The sequence below is a fragment of the Brachypodium distachyon genome, chromosome 2 (genome assembly GCF_000005505.3).
Source record: "Brachypodium distachyon strain Bd21 chromosome 2, Brachypodium_distachyon_v3.0, whole genome shotgun sequence".
Lineage (NCBI taxonomy): Eukaryota > Viridiplantae > Streptophyta > Magnoliopsida > Poales > Poaceae > Brachypodium > Brachypodium distachyon.
In genome coordinates this window covers 51,434,567-51,457,598 of record NC_016132.3, presented here as the reverse complement: position 1 = coordinate 51,457,598, position 23,032 = coordinate 51,434,567, and the positions used below count along the sequence as shown (strand labels likewise).

The following is a 23,032-nucleotide window of genomic DNA, read 5'->3' as shown; positions in this document are numbered from 1 at the left end:
CGGTGTCCATTTGTTTGTGTTAACCCGTTAGCCACATTTTTTAGTGTCGCTATTTTTCAGTCAATTGGTTATTTTAAAAAATATCTTAAATCTCAGTCCATAGTGGATGCACTAGAACCGTTGGGTTAAGATCTGATGACATTCCCACACACTATCGTTGGATTAAGGTTTAACGGTTAACACATCGACTTATTTCTAACTAAAAATCAGTCGACTCCTCCAAAACCGAAATTGTTTTTGTTTTCTGACAATGGCTTTATAAATTGTTGGGTAGACCTATCGGAACCGGTCGGTCGATAAGGTTCGGCTTCTATGACCCAAATCTCTTTATTGACCAACCCATTAGACTCATTGGCCATGATACTTTGGGTCGGCCCAGTGACCCAATGGGTCTCTTTGGCCATTTCCATCCCTTGATAACAGTTAGGGCTGGATACGAGCGTGCTCAGTTTCTTAAGAGCTCGGTTCGTTAGAGATGATCATTATCGTTAACGATCTGAGACAATTGTTTGGCTTGGTTCGATAAGAGCTCGCAAGCGCTCGTTAAAAGCTCGCTAAGATAAATAAATGGCATGTTGATCTAAAGTTTTTGGCATAACCTATTTGCTTGGGATAAATTTTGACAGTAAACAAAACATATCAGAAGCTGAACATGGCGATAAAGATTAGAAAGAAATAACAACACAGTTTCAGCAGCAAAATAAGTTCCAGCAGCCACTCAAAAGTGATGTACGAGAGCTTAACGGGCGCTCGCCGAGCTCGCTCATTAAGATCGTTAAGCTTGACGAAAGAAATTAGTTTGGTTTGGTTGTTTAGTTAACGAACCGAGCCCTTAACGAACCAAATCAGCGAGGGTTCAATAATATTATTGAACTTCGATCTTTTCGTCCACGCCTAACAACAACATATAATGAAATTTTGAGTCTCAAAAAAAAAAAAAAGCGACAGAAACGTCGGACCTGTTACAGGGGAAACAATCCAAGCAGAAAGCCAACCTAGCCAGTTAGTTGCAGCAGTTCAATTTCCTGCTTGATTTGCTGCAAAGCGTAGCCATATAATTTGCTGTTGCTAGCAATTCTTACATGGATTATTGCTTGTCGCAATGCAGCTCATCGTGCTTGGCCTTCCTCTCCTGTTCGTCCGCGGCTTCTGATGTTGGTACCGAGGAGCCAGACCTACGGTCGAGCCATGAGATAATGTCCGTGAAGACGGTGTTGACATTCTCAGGGAGTTCGCCGAAGGTGAGCGCGTGCCACATACCAGGGTAGAGGTTGAGCGTCTTGTCTTGGCTGGCCGCCGACCGGTAGAGCAGCTCGCTCACCGCCGGGTCCGTCACCTTGTCGTCCCCTCCGTGCACGATCAGGAACGGCAACGACACCCGCGGGAGCACGTCGTTCTCGAGGTGGAGGCTGACCCTGAGGAGCTCGAACGCTGTCTTCACCCGCGGCTTGCCCTTGTAGCAGCAAGGGTTCCGCCGGATCTCGTCACGGCTCTCCTGGGTTCTGTGGGCGGCGTCGATCACGTCCTTGCTGGGCACGATCCTCCACGCCGGGACGATGCTCGTCATCGCCTTCAGGACTCTCACCACCACCGGATGCGGCTTCATCTCCTCAGCGATCTGAATCCACAAGTAAACATGAATGATACAGTGTTGTCATTTTTTTTTCAGTTTGTAGAGTACGGGCGGCAAGGTACCTTGCACATGGGCGCGACCAGGACGGCCCCGCTCCAGTAGGACGGCCGCGCGCGGTGGAGGAGAAGCGCCACCGCGCCGCCCATGGACTCGCCCAGCAAGAAGCGAGGCAGCTTGTCGCCTGAACGAGTCGATGCGACGACGGCGGTGAAGAAAGCGTCGCAGTCCTGCACGAGGGCGTCGAAGGAGGGGACGTAGCCCTGGAGGCCGTCGGACTTGCCGTGGCCCTCGTAGTCCACGCCGTAGACGGCGTACCCGGCCCGCGCCAGCCGCTCCCCCGTGTCGCGCATCGTCACGCTGCACTCCACCGCGTACCCTGCGATATCAAATTAATCCCACATGGATGCAACCACGTTTGGTTCTTGAATATAATTCGTAGGAGATGGAGGAAGGGCGCCATACGATCAACAAGATCAAAAGATACAGATCGATCGATGTATATACCATGGCAGAGGAAGACGAGGGCCTTTGCTGGTTTCCCGTTGCTGGGAATCCATCTGCAGGCGAAGAGACTCATCCCCCGCGAGTTGCTGACGAACTCCTCTTGGTAGTCATGGTCTCTGATGCCATCATCAACGCTGCACTTGCTCATCCCAACGTACGTATCTCTGTCCGAATGGGAGAAACAGGGGGGGAAGATGACCGTGCAGAGGGAGAGAGGCTGCAGGATTTGTGGATGGGTTCGTGAACTGATGGTTTCTTAATCTATCATATCAATCAGTTTAAATTACTTCTGCGAATGGATTAGTGCGTAGTACAACATGTGGGCTGCGCGCGTTTACTTTGCTATGCGTGCTAGCCATGACGATCGAGACGACTTGTTCTCTGTTGTTTTATTTGCCCTATAATAAAGGCTATAATTAAGATCGATCCATGTGTCAAGCAACTTCATGAAAGGACGAAAGGAGGCTCCTTCGCACAAACTTAACAACTCATCAATAGGATTATCACAACGGCCACGAGAGTGACCTGTCAGATTAACCGTGTCTCACATATTACTACTTCGATATACACAACTACTCACATGCATGACACCTTCTTAACACAAGCATTACTGTATTATTAGTATCAAAAACAACATTAAACTGAGCGTCTCAACTCGGCAACTCAAAACAGATACTATGGCTTTATGCATTACAAGAACCCATCATTATGAGAGAGCGTCGAATCTAGCGGCTCCGTTTTTCCGCCGTCCATTGCAGCGCGGAGATCCCCGGCCCCCATGTTTTCCGCTTGTGCGTGATTCCCAGCGACGACGGCGCGCGAATCCCGGCAAGGAATCTGCGGCCGCGCGGTCACCGGTATATACCGACCCCGGCCCGGTATATAGAAAGGTGTTTCACGTCAAATCTGTCGCTTGGTTTGCTGCGGCCCGGACCGTGGTTAGCCCTTTCAGTTTCGATGAGCAAAGAACTGATGCAACCCAACCGTAATTAAATCCACGATATGGCCTTTTGGAATTATGTGGGCCAACGTGAATAGGCGAACTGTTACTGAGCTGGGCCAAAGGCACCACTGTTGTGCACTGTATATTTTTTTTTTCATTTTCAGTTTCTGACTTTCAGGTTTTTCTGTTTTCCTTTAATTATTTTTTCTATTTTCTCCAAGACTTCGTTTTTTTTAGAAACTCGGTACAAAGGCAGCACTAACAAACACTCGCTTAAATGGTACACTGACCCCCCATGATGCTCCTTCTCAGGTAGTCCGAGCAAGATTATGCATTGTGGAGCCACTGTTGTGATCTGAATGATTTGGAAAACCAGGAATAATACATGCTTTCGGCAACAATTCCCGAATGATCCCTTGGCTATCATTTTCACTCTAAACTATCAATCCATGAGCTAAATTGCAAAAAAGTCAATACAAAGAAGCTTTGAAGAGGAGATTAGCAGAATCAGAACGATGATTGCAGAAGCTTATTGCTTATTCGGTTTACAGGATTTTGAAATCATGGGAATAGAAAACGTAGACGATTGAGATGTCACGGGCATTCCGGTCTTTAGGAATTTTCCATGAGGTCTCACCTAATGTGTAGAATCATTTGGAATTAGGTCAATTTGGGATCAATCATTAGAAATCTATGATCTCAATTCCTGTGAAACGAATGCTATAGATAGGAAAAATAAGGGTTGAAATCCTGTAAAAATCCTCCACATATCCTACAAACCGAATGAGCCTTTATTCCCGAACCCATGGATGGGCTACAATGCGTCGCAGGATTACTTGATAGCTTCCTTCGTTTCATTGTTGTTGGTTGTTCTGGACCTCGACAACTGGTGATGTGTGTTGGTCCTACGTTTAGCTGGTGTGATCTGGTATCAGTTTCTCTGCCGGATCTTTTGCTGTTGTTTGTAGCATTTTTGTGTTTTTTTTCTTTTCGTCATAAGACTGTGTTTTAAAAAAAATAACACTCATGAACGCACGTACACCTACCCCCATGAGAAACATATATCAAAAGACTAAGCCGGTTAATTCCTGAAATAAATCCAAGTAATTCGAACACCCATGTCAAGTCTATAACTTAAATATGTGTAAGATTGTTTCATCACAAAGAACTATACAATGAAAATAATGATGCTGCCTTTTGTCAAAAGGAAAAGAAAACATGTTAATGTTTGTTTGGTTAGAGACCTGCAGATTGACTTTGTTGTCAGGACGTGGAAGCTATTGGTGAAGATCAAGTCGCTTCTAGTTCTATCTAGCAAAGAATAGGTGAATGTTTTTTTTTCAGAAAAAATGTTTGGTGTACTTTTGTTATAGGGTTGAGGGGAGGAGTTGTTTTCCGTGGTAGAGAAAAAGGGTTCGGAATATGTTTTTTTTTTGGGCTTAGGTAGAGGACGAGTTGCGATGTACTCCCTCCATTCCCAATTAATTGGTGCCGGCCATTTTGCAAAAAAAACCTTATTAATTTACAAAATCAACCTACAGTACACATCTTCAATTGAACGTGGACTGCCGTTGATTTCGAAAAATTACAGTTTTTTTTGTAAAACTTCTAGTAGAACGTGGACAGTAGCTATTTCGGAAAATAGCAAGTTATTTTTGTGAAATTTCCGGCGCCAATTAATTAGGAACAAAGGGAGTAATCCTGTTTTGAAAGAGAACGAGTCATCATATTTTGCTTGTAATAGTACATATTTTGGATATGGAACTTGGCATGAATGTGCAGTCGTAGTGTCGCATTGTGCATAAACTCATACACTCATACACAAATATGTTCTTCCCATCTTGTCGGTCGTAACCAAGGAAGGTCGCTAAGTGTCTATGTTGTATCCTAGAAAGCAACGCTATGTGAAATTATGATAAAACTAGACAATCAATCAACTCATTGATCAAAATAACTGTATAGAATAAATCGAACATACAAATGTACGGTGTATTGAATAAATCAAGAGAAACTACATCAGGATATATAAGAAGCTGACATCGCTAAGAAAAACATGCTCTGATTGGTGTTGTTATTAGAACTTTGGCTACAATTTCTCTCCCATCTGTGAGCCTTTGTGAACCATATTATTCTATCAAATCTTGTTTGTGGCATCTCCAATTTCTAGAAGGATAGACTTTATTATTCTCTCAAATCCGTTGGTGGCTATAATAAACAATAGTACAAATCAATGTAAAAGTTAGCCTTTGTTCCAAACAAAGGGGGCGAAGCGGGGGGGGGGGGGGGGGGGGCATGGTCCCCTACTCCCCTCCCTTGCTTGTAGCAAAAGTCCACACCACATAACATAATTTATTCATTATTCTAAAACATGTCATAAGAGGCTAACTGTTGTGAGAGTACGCACGGTAAATTAATAATACGTGTGTGATTGCAGATCTTCGTGGCATTTAAAGCGGGCCCCTTTTAATAATTGTTCATCTTCATGAACAAAAAAAATAGAATGTGAGGAAATGGCATGTTCGTGTATCCTATCTATGAGATAGACTATACTTTCCTTGAACATTCTCTGGTGTATCAATAGTTAGACATTCACTGTTGGCCTGTTTGAAATCTCTAACTTCAATTTTGTATTTGATTTGGGGCCAGATTTTCAATTTTGCCAATATGTGAATGTTAATGCATTTTGTAGGTATATTTTCAAATACTGGCATACGACAAGTAACAGTTTTGGCCAACCATTGCAGTTTGTATGACCTGTACAGGTGGTTCTTTAGGGTACGGGCAAAACTTGGGTTTGTAGTTGATATTCTGGTTCCTCGAGCAACATACAAAAGAAATATATATCTTCATGTACAGATCAGATTCTCATATTCAAACGGATCATCAGGATACCGAGAAAACAAAAACCATGATTTGATCCAAGCTTGAAAATGAAAAAATGTTGGTAAATACAATGGTAATATGAATTGCATACCAAATGAAGGATGTTTTTTAGGGCCTAAATGAAGTATGTGAGCGGACACAAAGTACTCAACCGAAAAAAAGCTCAATAAATGCGAAGGAAATACAAAAGTTGACGCATGTCACAAAGCAAAGAGACAAAAATGAGAACGGTACCCTAGCATAGCAACCGTTTGCCCCATCAGATTTCCCAAGTGCGATTCTTGTGTAGAGAAGTTGTTGTTCGTTTTAAAAGTCTAAAGTTAAAATTGAAGAAATAGGCACAGCTAGAGAAGTTAGCCCTAATATTTTGTACAGCTAGAGAAGTCAGCCCTAATAAATACATCAAATTTGAACTAAAATAACGACAAGAATTTATAATCGGAGGGGGTATTAGATTCTGAAAAGAGGATTGCATGGACAATGGTATTTGAATATGGCGCGTACCTAACTGATTCTTTGCTTTCTGATACTAAGAAAATTGTTGTATATGCCCTTGGGCAATAAACCTAGCTTCCATTCCCAATGCACTTTTGCATGAAGTTTCAGCAGTCTAGTTGGCATTGTGAGGGCTTCCTTCTTTTGTCTGAAAACCCTTGAATAGTTGAATGCACTATCTATATGAAATAGATTGAGTGCGTTATTGAGTATGATGTATTTATTTCTTACATATGCTGATCTCTGACTTTTATCCGGAGTGTGCTCCGATGACCAAGTCACTGGGACGAATGTTTGATTTTGTTATTCCCCAAAATACTTTTTGTTGGAGCTGCCAACAACTTTATGCCTGCGAAATGTTATCTGTCAAAAGAGTTGTCTAGTGATATATACATCCAAATACGTATAGATGTATAGCAATCTACGTCCTGAAAAAAAAACCTTTTATCTCCATTGAATCTCTAGGATCTGTCATCCGTGTGCACTCTTTTAATCTGCTAATGTCGTAGGTCAAAGCTGACTGATTGACTTTTCGACACATCACATGGTTTTTCAGTTTAAACTCATTGTATTTGTACTCCACCTAACCCATTCAATGCTTACTACCAAATGAACTGGTCAATTTAGTCATTGATCCCCTTAGAAATAATCAGAATTGCATGACTTTGTGTCCTAAAGTGTCTCGATCTAAAAGATCTCGCTGGCAGAGCGGCGTTGGCAACTCCAACGAAAAGTATTCTGAGGATCAACAGAATCAGACGATTCCTCAACTGAATACTTAGATAGTTGTATACTTGTATCCCTCCAGCATCGCCACACCAAAACAATTGGACCGCACAGGCAATGGCCATCAAGACTCCAAGAGACACCGAACATGCACACTGTCATGTGATGTTGACCTATACGCGCGTTGTCTATTTTCTTTTCGAATACCATGCGAAATGCAAGATTTCTAACAATTGTGTCACGTAGCAATATGGCAACAGTAGTGTCAGGGAACTTTTCCACTTCAACAAACACCACCTATCAAAAAACTAGCAGCTCACATGCACCTTCTGGTCCATAAATCCATTCCATTCTCTACGAGCTCATTTCCATTCAGGTCTGATGACGAACTGACATCTTAGCTTTACTGGTCATGCGAACTTGCCGCCAATCGATTTTGACCGGAGATGACGATCAGTTTATTGCTCTCGTAGCTAAGTTGTACTACTAGTAACTTTATATTTGCGGACAACAAACTGCTCCGTCAAGCCGAGAAAGCGAAACAGGAAGAGGAGAGGTGAAAGCGAGTGCTTGTCGATCAGTACAGCTAGCTCGTGTGCGTCATTTCATCGGTTGGTTGGCCCTATCGCAAAGAAAAATGCCTCGAGAAGATAACCATCGAGATAGAATTATACGGTAAAGAGGTCAAGCACGTGCGGTATTAAAAGTCAGACTACCAGCAAATGATTAATTACAGTGATCTATCTAGCTTGTTCATCAAGGATCAAAGAAGGAAGAGGAAGCTGCTCGGCCGATCATCGGGTTTCATCTGGATTATTATAGCTTGAGCTAGACTCCACAGGATTGCTCTCCAAGGTAGCTTGGCACCAGACAACTGAGACAAGTTGTACTTGCTTGACTTGCTACCATGTAAAGTTTTCTTGACCAAGAAAATACTCTGCTAACTGCTATGGACCAATCTCTGGGAGAAAAGAGGTTTTGAATGTTCCCCCACCCTGCCTGTCCCTCTAGCTGTCAGAGAGGTGCGCTGTGTTGCATCGGGTCCCAATCGCATCCCTTTCTCCTCCCTCCGCCGCCCACAGTCGCAGTATGGTCGCCGCGCCGCTCCCTCCTCGAACTTTCCCTTCCAGTCGCCCCTCTCCTTGGACCTTTTATAACCCAGATCCACTCCCCCGACTCCGTCCATGTCTCCCTCCACCAAACATCAGTCGTACTAGAGATCTCGTCGTACTAATCAACCAACACTCGTCGCGCTTCGCCTAGCGGTTTACGAGTCATGGACGCGACGCCGGAGGAGTTCCTGCGGACGGGCGGCTACCTCGTCGACCCGGAGCCGCTCTCCCCGTCCCTCTTCCTCGATCTGCCACCCACGCCCCGCGCCGACGGTCCTCCCGCCGCCGCCGCCTCCGCCGCGGCCGACCTCGACCTCGACTTCATCTCGCGCATGCTCATGGAGGAGGACATCGACGACAAGTTCTTCTACCAGTACCCCGACCAGCCCGCCCTCCTCGCCGCCCAGCGCCCGTACGCCCAAATCATCTCCGACACCACCTCCTCCGGATCCCCTACGGGAACCACTGCCACCTCCTCCGACGACTCTGTCATCAACAGCAACACCGCAACATCCTCCTCTGACGACACCACCAACTACACCTGGCCCTACGACCCAATCGAGCTCTCCCAGCTTCTCCGCTCCCCGCCTTACGACGGCGACATGGGGTTCGGCGGCCTCGTCACCGACTCCCCCGCCGACGAGGATACCAGAAGCTCGTTCTTTCCCGGCGACGGCGCCCCAACTGCGGAGTTCCAGCAGAGTGCGGCGCTCTTCAAGGGCGCGGCTGAAGGTGGCACCACGTCATTTGGCCAGAACGGCGGCAGCCCGGGCACCCAGAATTCGGCAATCTTGAATGACCCGGCGGTGGAGGAGGAGGCCAAGCCGGCGGTGTTTTACGATGGCGATGGTGACCAGGGCGCGCTGGTCTCGGCCTTCTTCAGTGGCCAGACCGGCAGCGACATGGAGATGCTCAATATGGCATTCCTCAAGGGCATGGAGGAGGCCAACAAGTTCTTGCCGACCAACAACACCCTCCCCGAGGTCATCTCCGACAAGCCCGCGCTGCGCGGCTTCACCGTCAAGAAGGAGGAGTTGGTAGATGGGACGCTGACGTCCGGCAATGGTCGGGGCCGCAGGTACAGGCACGACGTGGATGACCTGGAGGCGGAGACTGGCAGGAACAGCAAGCTGATGATGCCGGAGCACGAGGAAACTGGTGCACGCGAGATGTTCGACGAAATAATGCTAGAGGGGTACGAGATGTGCATGAAGGGGATGGAGGACCTGCGTGTCGCCATGGACAGCGAGGCCAAGAAGAACAATACGAAAGGCACCGGGAAGGCGGCGCGCGCAAAGAGGGGCACGAGCGAGGTGGTCGACCTGCACACCATGCTCATCCACTGCGCGCAGGCAGTGGCCGCGGGCGACCGTCGGAGCGCGACCGAGCTACTCAAGCAGATCCGGCAGCACTCTGGGCCGAGGGGGGACGCCACGCAGAGGCTTGCACATTGTTTTGCCGAGGGACTGGAAGCGCGGCTTGCAGGCACCGGGAGCCAGGTGTACCAATCACTCGTAGCCAAGCGCACCTCGGTCGTGGAGTTCCTCAAGGCCTACAAGCTGTTCATGGCAGCTTGCTGCTTCAAGAAGGTGAGTTTCGGATTCGCCAACCTGACCATCTTGGATGCCGTGGTGGGGAAGAGCCGCTTGCACATTGTGGATTTCGGTGTGCAGTATGGACTCCAGTGGCCGGGCTTGATGCGTTTGCTGGCGGAAAGGGACGGCGGGCCACCGGAGGTGAGGATCACCGGCATTGACCTCCCGCAACCTGGGTTCCGTCCAGCCTGCCAGATTGAGGAGACAGGCCGCCGGCTCAGCAATTGTGCCCGCGAGTTTGGCGTCCCATTCAAGTTCCACAGTATCGCAGCAAAGTGGGAGACAGTGCGTGCCGAGGACCTAGGAATCGACCGAAATGAGGTGCTTGTTGTCCTTTGCCAGTGCGGTTTGAGTAACCTGATGGACGAGAGCCTTGTCACAGACGGCCTAAGCCCCAGAGATTTGGTTCTCAGAAACATTCGGAACATGAGGCCTGATGTGTTCATCCAATGTGTTGCAAATGGCACATATGGCGCACCCTTCTTTGTTACACGGTTCAGGGAGGCTCTGTTCTTCTACTCAGCGCACTTCGACATGCTGGATGCAACCATCCCCCGGGATAACGATGAGAGGCTGCTCATCGAGCGGGATATCATCGGGCGGGCTGCATTGAATGTCATTGCCTGTGAGGGTGCAGATCGGGTGGATCGCCCTGAGACTTATAAGCAATGGCAGGTGCGGAACCACCGTGCTGGCCTGAGGCAGCTGCCACTGAACCCGGAGATTGTTAAGCTTGCGAAGGAAAAGGTCAAGAACCACTACCACAAAGACTTTATCATCGATGTGGATCACCAGTGGTTGCTGCGGGGGTGGAAAGGGCGAGTACTCTACGCTGTGTCGGCATGGATTGCTGAGGATGATAGCTAGAAGGTAATGTTATTGATGTTGGTCTATTCTTTTGTTTGTTACCAACAGAAAGCTATGGTCCAGCAGCTCTGGTTTAGTGGACTATCATTTCAAGATGGTTTGGACTGGTGATGGTACTTCTATGGTAGGAGTAAGTAGAGAGTAATAATACTATGTAAATTAGATTCTTAGTAATGAGTATGATTTATTTAGGTATACTTATGAACATATTGCTCCAGAGCAATTTTACAAAATAAAGAACCCTGTTTTTCTTGTCCAGCGTATGGCTATGCTCTCGTGCAACTGACGAGCAATTTTACAGGACTACATGCTTTGGATTTTGATGTGATGCATGTCTTGTAAAGTTCACATTCTATTGTACCCTCGTGCTGTTCTTCCCTCGCGTCTTGGAAAAGTAAAAATATGCTTGACTAGGCTGTAAAGTTGCCGCCGGTTCTTCAGAGTATATGATATGATGTTCGTGACTGCTGCAAGCATAATTCAAGATGTAATATTTCCAAGTCAGTTTCTCAAAGGTTTCAGTTTCCCAGACAGTTTCTGCTGGATATTTTTTTTTCATCCCTTTTTCTCTGAAAGAAGCTGCTGCATATTTGTCTTCAGTGCTTACTTAACTTTCAAAAAGTGCTTAGATCCAGATAGTTACAGCTAAATTAGACCAGAAAATTCAATTTTTCTCTCCGGAGAAACCCAGAAGAATAAGATGGAGAGGTGTTGGATTTTAGGAAAGCTGATGGCAGAACGTAATACCTGCTCAATGATGCATAATATCAAGCCGTTACTGATGATGGCTCGTAACTTTGCGATGGTCCTGGAAAATTTGTGATCATATAATTCCATCAAAGTTCAGTGACAAGCAGTAACTATTGATGCTACCTGGTATTTCAAATTATAAGTCGTAGATATTGATCTAGAATTTTATGATATATATTTTCATGGTATACTTATTTGGTATTCTAAATGTTGATATATCTTTCTGTAAATTTGATTATACTTTAAGAATTTGAATTGGAAAAACTTATGAATTCTTACATTTAGGAACGGAAGAAGTACTAAAAATGACTTAGTATATGATAAAATTGTTAAAAACAATTAGTGCTTGCTTTCCTGTGCAGACAATAATCTTGTATTCCCTTTGATTCTAAATTCTTAACTCAAATTTGTCCAAATATGAATGTATCTTTTTTTTTTCGGGGAAAATGGAGCTTTATTACTCAAAGAACAAGGTTACAATCAGTAGCTAAACTTGCTACGATACACGGATGGCGCTGATTAAAGGGCTGATTAAACGGAACATCAGACACCCGAATATCCCTAGGGCTTCGTTTGGATGTCGGTATTGGTAGTCTTGGAATTGAATTGGGCTGAATACCAAATCAGCTTGGTATTGAAATGAGCCATAATTCCAATTCCATTGTTTGGGTGCACAACGTATTGCTAGTTGGAATCGAGAGAGCAGACAATTGTACCAAGCATTGAATCGTATCTTCTAGTACTACTCTTCTTCCTCCTCCCCAGGTTGCAGCGCACGTAGTAGTTTCTTGCGTAGAAGCATCTCGCCGCCTCCATTTTCCCAGGTTGTCGCATCTCCGGCTGCACGCTGCCGACCCCCATCAGCAACAGATCCATGGATTTCTCCTGGCGGTCAACCATCTCCCCGACGGCGCTGCAGCTCCGACCTATTCCTCCGGCGGTTGACCTCCTCCTGCGGACGACCTCCTCCAGCCTATTCCCCCGGCGGCTAACCTCCTCCTCCTCCTAGGTGGCCTAGCTCCTCCGGCCTATTTCCTCGGCGGCAGACCTACTCCGGCCTATTTCCCCGGCGGCAGACCTCCTCCGCGATGGGGCTGCAGCTCCGGCCTAGTCTTCGTGCGGCCAACCCTTTCCCCACCGGAAGAACTCATCCCCGACGCCGGAGATGGAGAAGATGAGCTAAGGGAGGAAGATGACACCGCTCCACCGGCGGCAGCGGGCGGCGGCCGAACTCCGGCGATGGCACCCGCGTCTGGCAGTGGCCAGCCGGTGGCGAACTGGCGATGAAGAAGTCAGCAGCGAACCGAAGGAAGGAGACGATCCAATTCAACTCAATTCGGAGGGGCGGGGCTCGGTATTGAGGACGGGGTCTTTTAGTCGTGGTTCAATACCATGGTATTGGCCCTCAATTCCGTCTCCTAATTCCCGAAACATCCGAACAGCAGAATTGGGAAAACCCAATTCCAACTCTGAATTCTGCCCTCCAATGCCAACATCCAAACGTACTGTATAAGAAATTGCTAGTAAATCTGCAGCCTTGTTGTGATGACGATCAATTTTCTTGAGTATAAGTTCACGATCTCCACGGATCAACTGGACTATCTCCCGAAGCAAAAAACCAATGCTGGATCTCTCCATCTTGTTGCTGTGAACTGCCTGTACAAGGACATCACAATCTGAGTGAACGATGAGGAGGAGTGTAGTATGCTGGAGTGCTAGTGAAACACCAAACAAGAACGACATCGCCTCTACTACTAAAGCCTCGGAGCAGTGCGCCACAAATTCCCTCGCCGACAGTAATACATGCCCGTCAGGATCACGGATAATAGCACCCAGACCGGCCATACCATCTTTAAATGAACCATCCACAGACACTGCCAGCCATCATTCGGCAGGTCTAGGCCATGGTGAGGAGGCCAGCGGCTTCACCTGGCGCGGCAGCTTCAACTTCCAACCTTCCTCCGCCACAACTTGCTTGCCCTTCAAAATATCCTTCCCCTGACTGTGATCAATGGCAAACAAGGAGCTTGCATAGCTACGGAGGAACTTCCGTGAGGCCTCAACAGGAGCCAGCAGTTTACCATGGGTGGCATCATTATGGAGCTGCCATAAGCGCCAGATAAGCATGATTAGGCGATTACGCGTCTCACAAGCAGCAGTCCGCAACAGATCAAAAAGCCACTCAGGACCCATGTAGACAATGTCTTCTAGTGCAGGCAACTCCCATACTTCGCCCATAGCTTGCCACAAAGAAAAGGAACTAGGGCAAACTATGGCCATGTGAAACGAATCCTCAGAACACATAGCACAGCGAGGGCAAAGATCACCTTTTTCAAGATGTCTCCTCTTCATATTGTCCTTCGTCGCCAAGCTATTGACAAGCAGCCGCCATGCACAGATTTTCATTTTTTGCGGAACTTTAGCCTGCCAAATCAACTTCCAATCCGGTCTATCCCCAGAGGGGTGGGAGCTAGAAGCACCCGCCAGGCAACCATACGCTAGCTCGACGGCCAAGTGATAATCACTTTTTACAGAAAAACATCCTGACTTCTCCGGGCAGGCCAAGAAATCATCCTCCTGCCGGCGAGTGGTGGCAATATTCATAATCACCTCAATGTATCTATTCTTAAAAAGTATCTAGATACATGTAACATTTCGACAACAATTTAGGATTGGAGTGAGTACTATTTTATACAGATGCAGCGAGTCGAGGCATAGTGCAGCATATCAAGCCATGTGCAGTAGAGTTGCAAGTTGCAGCCAGAGACTTAATTTCGAGATATCAGCAAGCTGTCTCCTGAATGTTTTTTTTTCAACACTTTTAGGGATGTACCTTTTTTTTCAGGAAGCTAGTTGGCATCACCTAATCAGATTTGAAATTAGAATTTTATTTGTTTAAGATCCTTGCTTCCCTCTCCTTCCATAGTGTCGAAACTGCAAACGTTGATTTATATATGCACTAAAACCACGACAAGTATTCAGAAACGGAAGGAGTATACAAGTTCAGGCGGACGAACGAAGTATTAAATTCTGCGTTGGAGAAGTCTTTCTGGATGCTCCTTGTCTGGTTACACAAATTTCTGCGGAGGTTACTTCTTACTTGATCGATCATAACATTCCTGTATTTACTGTGATGAGACTGTTCCTCCCGTGCGAATCTACGAAATGTTGTGTAGCATGCCGCAAAAAAAAGTGTAGCAGGGATGACGCTTATTATATCCCTTCCGCTCAGTCCACGAATCCATTGCCGATCTCTACCCACGAACAAGCGTGGAGTACTTCTATTAATCAAGCATAATTCTACTCCGTAAATTGAAAACTCAGCGTCGAAATTCGCACCAATTGTGTAACAGATCGTCAACCTGAACGTGCGCGGTTCAGTTGGCACATCAACGAATCCCAGCAGCTAGCTAGCTCTGAACTTCCCAACGCAGCATTTCCCAAGGGATGGTGTCGGTGTGATCGTGTCAGTTCATGTCACCCGCGTATTCCTCCCCTCCCACGTGCGCGCTTGCGTATCTCGCGCGCACGTACAAGCAAATCGATCCCTACGCCGGCCGGCCAGCCACCTTATACATACCACACCATCGTAGTTCACAGCCAATTCATTCCAAGGAGGCCATGGCTTCACTGTCCCAACTGATCGCTAGACCAACAACCACCGTTCAGTGCTACCCTTGGTCTCCATGCTCGAACTCATCAAGCCTTAAACCTCGCCGCGCTGCCGGACGCGTCCGGTGCACATTGTCCACGGACGCCACAGGAGGACGCGCAGAGCACGACGGCCCACGGCTTGACCGCCGCGATGTCCTCCTCCGCCTCGGCACGCTCGGCGCCAGCGCCACAGCCGGCCTCCTGTCGTCCCCGCGACTCGCGGGCGCCGCCCCTGTCGCGACGCCCGACATCTCCTCCTGCGGCAAGCCGGACCTCGGCCTCCCGCCCAACGCCAACCTCCTGACGTGCTGCCCTCCGCCGTCCAACGCCCTGCCGGTTGACTTCTCCCCGCCCGATGCCTCCACGCCGCTCCGCACGCGCCCCGCCGCGCACTCCGTCGGCGCGGACTACGTCGCCAAGCTCAACCGCGCCATGGCGGCCATGAAGGCGCTCCCGGCCGAGGACCCGCGGAGCTTCGCGGCGCAGGCCAGCATCCACTGCGCCTACTGCAACGGGTCGTACGGCGTCGAGGGGTTCCCGGGCTCGGACCTCCAGGTGCACAACTCGTGGCTGTTCCTGCCGTTCCACAGGTGCTACCTCTACTTCTTCGAGCGGATCCTGGGGAGCTTGATCGGCGACCCCAGCTTCGCGATGCCGTTCTGGAACTGGGACGCGCCGGGCGGCATGCGCATGCCGGCAATGTACGTGGACCCGAAATCGCCGCTGTTCGATCCGCGGAGGGACGCGCGGCACGCGCCGCCGGAGCTGATCAATCTCGACTACAACGGGAGGGAGCCCACGTTCACTGACAGGCAACAGGTTGATCACAACCTCAGGGTCATGTACCGTCAGGTATATACTTATGGTTCTTTTTTGTTGTTGAGGGAAGCCTACTATAATGGTTCTTGAAGCTGACATGAACATTTTTCGTATGTGCGCGAACGGTTTATTTTCAGATGGTCTCGCTAAGTCCGACGCCTTCGCTCTTCTTCGGCGGCGCGTACCGCGCCGGCGATGAGCCGGACCAGGGTCCCGGGCCAATGGAGAACATCCCACACGGGCCGGTGCACATCTGGTGCGGCGACCCGAACCAGCCGGCGGGCGAGGACATGGGCAACTTCTACTCGGCCGGGCGCGACCCGCTCTTCTACGCGCACCATGGCAACATCGACCGCATGTGGTCCGTCTGGAAGGGCCTGGACCCGCGCCGCCACAGAGACCTCACCGACCCCGACTGGCTCGACTCCTCCTTCCTCTTCTACGACGAGACCCCCAAGCTGGTGCGCATCCGCGTGCGCGACGTGCTCGACACCGACAGGCTCCGGTACCGGTTCCAGGACGTGCCCATGCCGTGGACGACGGCCAGGCCGACGGTGACGCCGAGGGCCAGATCGTTCGGCACGCCCACGGCTGTGGCCGCGAGTGCCAAGAAGGCGACCAAGTTCCCCATCATGCTGGACTCGGCCACGAGCGTCACGGTGAGGAGGCCGGTCTCGTCCAAGCGGAGCAAGCTCGAGAAGTCAGCCAAGGAGGAGGTGCTCGTCATCGGCGGCATCGAGGTGGACATGGACATCGCTGCAAAGTTCGACGTCTTTGTGAACGCCGGCGACGACCACGCGGCGGTGGGGTCGGGCGGGCGGGAGCTCGCCGGGAGCTTCGTGAGCGTGCCGCACCGGCACAGGCACGACAAGAAGGAGAAAAAGATCAAGACCAAGCTGCGGCTCGCGCTGAACGAGCAGCTGGAGGATCTCGACGCCGAGGGCGACGAGAGCGTGGTGGTGACCCTCGTGCCACGGCAAGGGAAGGGCAAGGTGAAGATCGGAAGCGTCAAGATTGAGCTCATAGATTGATCTCGTCACGTTTCCTGATCTTGGTGCTGGATCATGCATCTTCCACGTCAACGTCCTATTTACCTATTTCCGCTGAGTATTAATTGCGACCCTCTCATGTTCCCGAAGAGAACCATGTGTCCATGTGCTAATAAGGACTTGATAAAATCACAATTGCCGATCCTTCGTTGACACAGGACGAGTACTTTTGCGCTACTAGTTTTTCTTTTGAACCGTGTAACCTTGAGTACTACTTTCTCCGATATAAGTGTGTGAGATTTAGTATATATCAACGTTATAGTTTATCACATTATTTAAGAAAAAACATTGATTGCATTGTAGACGCCCACATACTCACGTACACCAACACACCACGCACTCGCAATATTATGGTTACTATGGCGAAAGTCATTTCTAACAGTGCCGGTATGTACCATCCACCAAGTTTCAAATTTGCTCTGAATTTTTTTAAGCTTTTATTGAATGTGGATTTTCACATCTTAAGATTATTCTAAAATTTTCATAAAATTCTGAGTTTGTTTAAACCATTAAATAGTTTGTACAAGCAACAAAATGTGCGGAAGTCCCAAAATGTGTCAGCATAAGAGTAGCCCTTCTCTCCCTGCTGCCCCCACGCTGCCACGCACATGGCCCCATCTTAGCACCGAGCCGCCGCCATGTGCGCTGGTTGGTAGAATCGACGCTTTGTGTTACTATATATATATTTGTTTTTGCTTCAATGGGCGAATATGATGCCAGATTGGTGGATAGTCTTTTGTGAGATACTATTGTTTTTTCTTCTTCTTTTGTCTATTCTCTTTTTTCTGTTTTTGCCTGCTCTCTTTTGCTGTCCGTCTCATCGGTGGCACGCTGTTGGACTCTCAGACTTTTGTTTGTTTGGATTATATAAGGTAGACGAATGTTAATTATGTGTACAAAATAAATATATGATGTTAATAAACAAGTATGTTATGTCTACAAAATATATAATATACTAAGAAACTCAACATAACCGAAATGATAAAAACAAACCCAATTAATTATGTTCCGGTGGTAACTAGATGAGGCTCATGGTTGACAAATGTTAATGTGCTTTGCCTCGATCCTTTGTGTAGAATACAAAAAAAAAAGCCTTGGTGAGTGTTAGTTTCGCACGGGTTTTTTTTGGTATGCACGAAGAGGAATGTTCCCTGCATGTTCTCTTTTGCTTCATTCCATTGAACCAACGGGCTATAGTTATCAAATCCACAACAAATCGAATATACTACTTTCTCCGAACCGTATTACTTGTCGAAATATTATATGTATCTAGACGATTTTTAAACATAGATACATCTATATTTAGACAAATTTGAGACGAGTAATATGGGTCGGAGGGAGTGGTTTTTTCCTCCAAATCAGGTGGCCCTACACGTGAACTGCTCTCTATGTGTCACAATGCATGTTGTTTTGGTCTTTGACAGTCCACCAATTTCCACAAAACTATGTCTCTTCAAATAAAACCAAGTACTCCCTCCGTTTCATAATTCTTGTCGAAATATTACATGTATCTAAACTTTCGGCAAATTTGAGACAAGAATTATGAAACGGAGGGAGTATATTCATATGAGTATATTTCAGGATCAGGATCAATCTGGTGGTTTGCGCAAAAAAAGATCAATTTGGTGGTGTAAAGTAAATGTTGGTAATCTTTCTTGTACTAATTAAAACCTTATAATGGTGCAATGACTCAAAAAGAATGCATCGTGACACAAATGGGGTAACATACATGGTACGTCCCATCGCATCGGCACACGAAATGCTATGATGTAGTTTAATCTCTCCAAAAAATATCTCTAACTTTGAATTCATTTGTGTTTTAAATTTCCTATCAAGGTTAATCATTTCCCTGAAATTTTACCTGACGTAGATCAACTTTATTTTGACTAGCAAAATACTATTCCATTTGTTCCCATCATGTTAAGGCGTCGCTCTCGACTCACCTAAAGGCTCAAACCACACAGGGACAGTAAAACTGAGCCCTCTTTGAGGTTCTCATGCCACTTGCGTCGTCTACCATCCGATCATGCGTCTGATGTGGATCTAAATCATACATGAGCTGGTTGTTCTCGCAAGCCGATATTTCAGAAGAACAATCTGATCCTATGATCATGGGGGCCTGGTTTGACGGCCCATCTCATAATGTACGATGGCCGGCTTATATGACATCAAAGATAAAGATTGTATATGTAGAACAGGACGAAAATTCGGATAGTTGGATCTCGATCTACAATCTAATAATTAAATGTAATAGCCCACGACAATGTACAACATAACGAATACAATGTTTTCAAAAACCAAACATTGGAATAGACCGCACAAGTTTTGGTTTTTGGTGTTGAAGATTTAGGTCTTGACTAACAAATCAGTATGAGTCAAGACGACATGTTGTTACATCCTGCCTATGTGGTGTACATTACACAAGAAATTCAAGAGAGCAGATATATATATATATATGGTTCTGCTGCATCTCCTCCCTTTGCCATTATTCTCCTATCATATGGTCATCTATGAATCGTTTCATCATCAGCCTTTATCTCAGAAACCATGTCTGTTTTGGGAGGATTGCTGCAATCTCGTTCTCTGCTCTTCGCCTGCGATTTAGGATCTTCGCTAGCTCTCTTACCAGCTTGCCTTTCTTGTGGAGGACAATATTTCTGTTCGGCCAGGAAGGTAAGCGCGGCTACGACGTCACCGATTTTGGGTCTGCTGCTCGCTTCCTCCTGTATGCACATGGAGGCGATCGCGAGTGCTTGATACAACCCCTTCACCGGGTACTTCTTCTCTAGCAATGGATCGGCCAACCTCACGAACCTTTGCCTATCTTTGATGAGAGGTGCCGCCTACACACACAAAGGTAATCGCAACATGAGTGTGTTCATTTGCAAACAATGAAAAGTTGGATTGGAGTGTCCGTGCAATTCCGTTGCTCCGTCGATTATATATATATACTCACCCAGTGGACAAGAATTTGCTCCTCCGTCGGCTTGCTGGTATCGATCGCTCGCCTCCCGGTGATGAGCTCCAACAGCACGACGCCGAAGCTATATATGTCGGACATCTTGGTGAGCTTGCCGGTCATGGCGTACTCGGGGGCGCAGTAGCCGTAGGTGCCCATGACCCTCGTGCTGACGTGGCTGTTGTCACCGACGGGACCGAGCTTGGCGAGCCCGAAATCGGAGAGCTTGGGGTTGAAGTCTTGGTCCAGGAGGATGTTGGACGCCTTGAGATCTCGGTAGATCACCGGCGGGTTAGCCACCTCGTGCAGGTACTCGATGCCCTTGGCCGCACCGACCACGATCTTCATCCTTGTTTGCCATGGGAGTCCCACGGCATTTGGGGGGAGATCTGCAAGATCGATCGACCAGAAAATCAATATGCACGGATTAATCAATCAAAACATTGGAATTAATCAGAGGCCATGATCGATCTAGTAGTTCCGATGCCTGATGTGCATACCTAGGAGATGATCCTCCAGTGAGCCATTTTGCATGTACTCGTAGACGAGAATCCTTTGGTCGAGGTCCGTGCTGTACCCGATCAACTTGACAAGGTTGGGGTTACGTACGAGGCTAAGCATCAGCACCTCCACGAGAAACTCGCGGTTCCCTTGGAATCCCTCCTTGTCCAACTGCTTCACGGCGATAACCTGCGCGCCAACACATGTCAACTCAAACACGCACATAGACGAGAGATCGAGAGGATTGATGTTTTCACTGGATGATGTGATCAGACTCACTTCGTTGGTATCTTTGAGGTGCCCCTTGTACACCCTTCCAAAACCGCCTTCACCGAGCAGGTTGTTGCAGCTGAACATGTCGGTTGCGTTGGACAACTCTCTGAAAGTGAGCACCCTGCTGGGAATGTTTTGGTTGGTGATCCGTAGAATCTCCTCGGCCGCATACACGTGGCTGGTAACATCTGCATTCATGGCACAAAAAACGTTGCAGGATGTTAGTTTCTTAATTAGTTCTGTGTATGGCATTGGCACTACAACCATATCAGAACAATCTTAACTACCTGACTTTAACGAGATGTTGTTCACTAGGTCCGCGATGGCCTCACTCTCGCCGCGCCTTGCGAGCTCGCTGAGGCTGACGCAGGCACAGAAGGGGCCGTAGTCCTTCCTGCTGCCGGCCTTCTTCTTATTCTTCCTCCAGAACCTCTTCCTTATCCCCCTCCTGTTCTTACCAGGCGTCGTTGTCGACTCAGGCGTCGACGGTTCCTTGCCACGGACACCACACGAAGATGAAGAGCAGCAGCAGGTGGCGCAGGCTTCACGGAGGATCGCCTTGCCGTTGCATTTCCTCACGGCCAGCGTCAACAAACCCATCGCGGGATCGACACGAGAGTGGCGCGGTGACACCCTCGAACCGATCCGCGGGGTACGCCGGAAGAATTTGTTTCCGGATACTTCAACGACGACGCGGGGAAGAATATGTGGACACGAGTGCTACAGCTTATTACGACGTTCCTTGTTCTAGGCCACTGCCAAATTTGGCAAAGTGCATGCTCCGTTCCTCGTCTGTTCGCTCCGGTTCGTGCGACGGCCTCAATTTTAGCAGTGGAAATAGGGAGTGGACGCATGATGACCGTCAAGGCTACTAGTCCAGTTTGGAACGACGAAACCTACAAGTAAAACTTTTCCTGAAAATAAAATCTTATATGTTCCCACATTCTAAATGGGCAACAAAGCAACATGTTTTAGGGAACAAAAATAATAATCTTTAGACCTTAAATGTTGGATTTTATATATGGCACAAACCCGTTAAAAGATATATATTTTTTTTAAAAAAAATTAAAGGCTCATTTCAGTGCGTGACATGTGTGTAAAGTTTAGTCTCACACCGTCAGTGAATGTTCTATTTTTAGCTTTGCCATCCCAACAACTTTGTGCATTATCGTAAGCGGGGGAAGCCTGTGAAACTCGATCTTTTTAAGATCTGCACTGGGTAAGAGTATCTCTAACAGATACCGAAAAGAGGCCAGAACCGAAAAATAACCGTCACTGTAAGGGTTTGGGAGGAAAAAAAGCTCAGAACAAATACCGTAAAACCAATCTGAACCCGAATTTCTTTTCGGTGAACCGAATCCGCGAGGCAAATCCCAATATACTCGGGACGGAGTTCAGAACTTCTCGGTACCCAACATCTCGAGAAAACAGTTGCTTTCCGCATCCTCTTCCTCTGCCAGCCTCGCCATGACCGTCGCCGGCACCGACCCCTCCATGCTCGCCCCGCCCCGCCCGATGCCCGCGGCTGCTCGCGCCGCCCACCGCCCCCCGACACGCCCGCGAGGGCTCGCGCCGCCGCCCGCCATGGAGCCACCGTCTGGGAGTGAACAACAACGACCCAAGCGCGTCACAAGATGCGCCTCGTCGTCCTGGTCGTACATGTGCAAGGAATTGGACCGGTAACGACTACACGTAGCGCTTTTTCATCTTCTTTGACTCCAGCTGCCGGTGCTTCTACTCCAACGAACCTGCGCTTCCTCAACGCCGACCGACTGCTTCTTCTCCTTCTCGTGAGTTTATCTCGCCATGCCTTCTTTCCGCGCTCGATTTGGTGAACCGTAGCTCTCTGTCCATGGTTGCCGCCGTCAGTGTCCTGCTGCTCGTCTCTTGCTCGCGTCGAAAATTTTCGGTTTTGCGAGGACTCGGGCAGAACAGATACCGCATACTCGTTTTCAGTTCATTTTTCAGTTTCTATTCTGGCCGCGTTTTTTAGAACCGAAAAACATTGATTCGGTACACCGAATACGCGTTTTCTCGGATCAGATTTTTCGTTAACTGCTAGAGTTGCTCTAAAGGGTGATAAGTTTTTAGGAATGTCTTTGCTGCATTGCTTGCGAGCGATCGTCCATGCATTGTGCTACTTGGTTGTTGTGATTTTTAGGTAAATCAACCAAACCAAAAATGCGGAACTAGCTAATCTTCCGATTCATAAAAAGTGTCGCCTACTTAGTACAAAATTTGTAGTAACTTTTTTTTGCAGGAAAATGTG

At 47.8% G+C, this 23,032-nt stretch overlaps 4 protein-coding genes across 5 annotated transcripts; 2 read left to right on the top strand and 2 right to left on the bottom strand.

Moving 5' to 3' along the window:
- Positions 1 to 54: 54 nt before the first annotated feature.
- On the bottom strand, positions 55 to 2,441 carry LOC100826341 (caffeoylshikimate esterase). 2 transcript variants are annotated; one of them, XM_024459995.1, is made up of 4 exons: positions 2,138 to 2,441; positions 1,696 to 2,009; positions 1,261 to 1,618; positions 55 to 1,175 (listed from the first exon to the last, which is right to left on the bottom strand). In XM_024459995.1, exons 1-4 carry the CDS (start codon positions 2,283 to 2,285, stop codon positions 1,069 to 1,071), a joined length of 927 nt encoding a protein of 308 aa, XP_024315763.1. In that variant the 5' UTR covers positions 2,286 to 2,441; the 3' UTR covers positions 55 to 1,068. The 2 variants fall into 2 exon arrangements, with proteins under 2 accessions (XP_024315763.1, XP_003567198.1); XM_003567150.4 differs by having other exon boundaries at positions 55 to 1,618; positions 2,138 to 2,439.
- A 5,709-nt stretch (positions 2,442 to 8,150) lies between these two features.
- Positions 8,151 to 11,016, top strand: LOC100826211 (scarecrow-like protein 34). The gene has a single exon (XM_003564321.4). It carries the CDS (start codon positions 8,461 to 8,463, stop codon positions 10,756 to 10,758), a length of 2,298 nt encoding a protein of 765 aa, XP_003564369.1. The 5' UTR covers positions 8,151 to 8,460; the 3' UTR covers positions 10,759 to 11,016.
- A 4,007-nt stretch (positions 11,017 to 15,023) lies between these two features.
- Positions 15,024 to 17,185, top strand: LOC100825713 (polyphenol oxidase I, chloroplastic). Its single transcript, XM_003567149.4, has 2 exons — positions 15,024 to 16,014; positions 16,119 to 17,185. Exons 1-2 carry the CDS (start codon positions 15,130 to 15,132, stop codon positions 17,010 to 17,012), a joined length of 1,779 nt encoding a protein of 592 aa, XP_003567197.1. The 5' UTR covers positions 15,024 to 15,129; the 3' UTR covers positions 17,013 to 17,185.
- A 2,118-nt stretch (positions 17,186 to 19,303) lies between these two features.
- Positions 19,304 to 21,442, bottom strand: LOC100827966 (probable serine/threonine-protein kinase PBL23). Its single transcript, XM_003564327.3, has 5 exons — positions 21,051 to 21,442; positions 20,770 to 20,951; positions 20,490 to 20,679; positions 19,987 to 20,378; positions 19,304 to 19,873 (listed from the first exon to the last, which is right to left on the bottom strand). The coding sequence occupies exons 1-5, from the start codon at positions 21,361 to 21,363 to the stop codon at positions 19,535 to 19,537; spliced, it is 1,416 nt and encodes a 471-aa protein (XP_003564375.1). The 5' UTR covers positions 21,364 to 21,442; the 3' UTR covers positions 19,304 to 19,534.
- Positions 21,443 to 23,032: the final 1,590 nt, after the last annotated feature.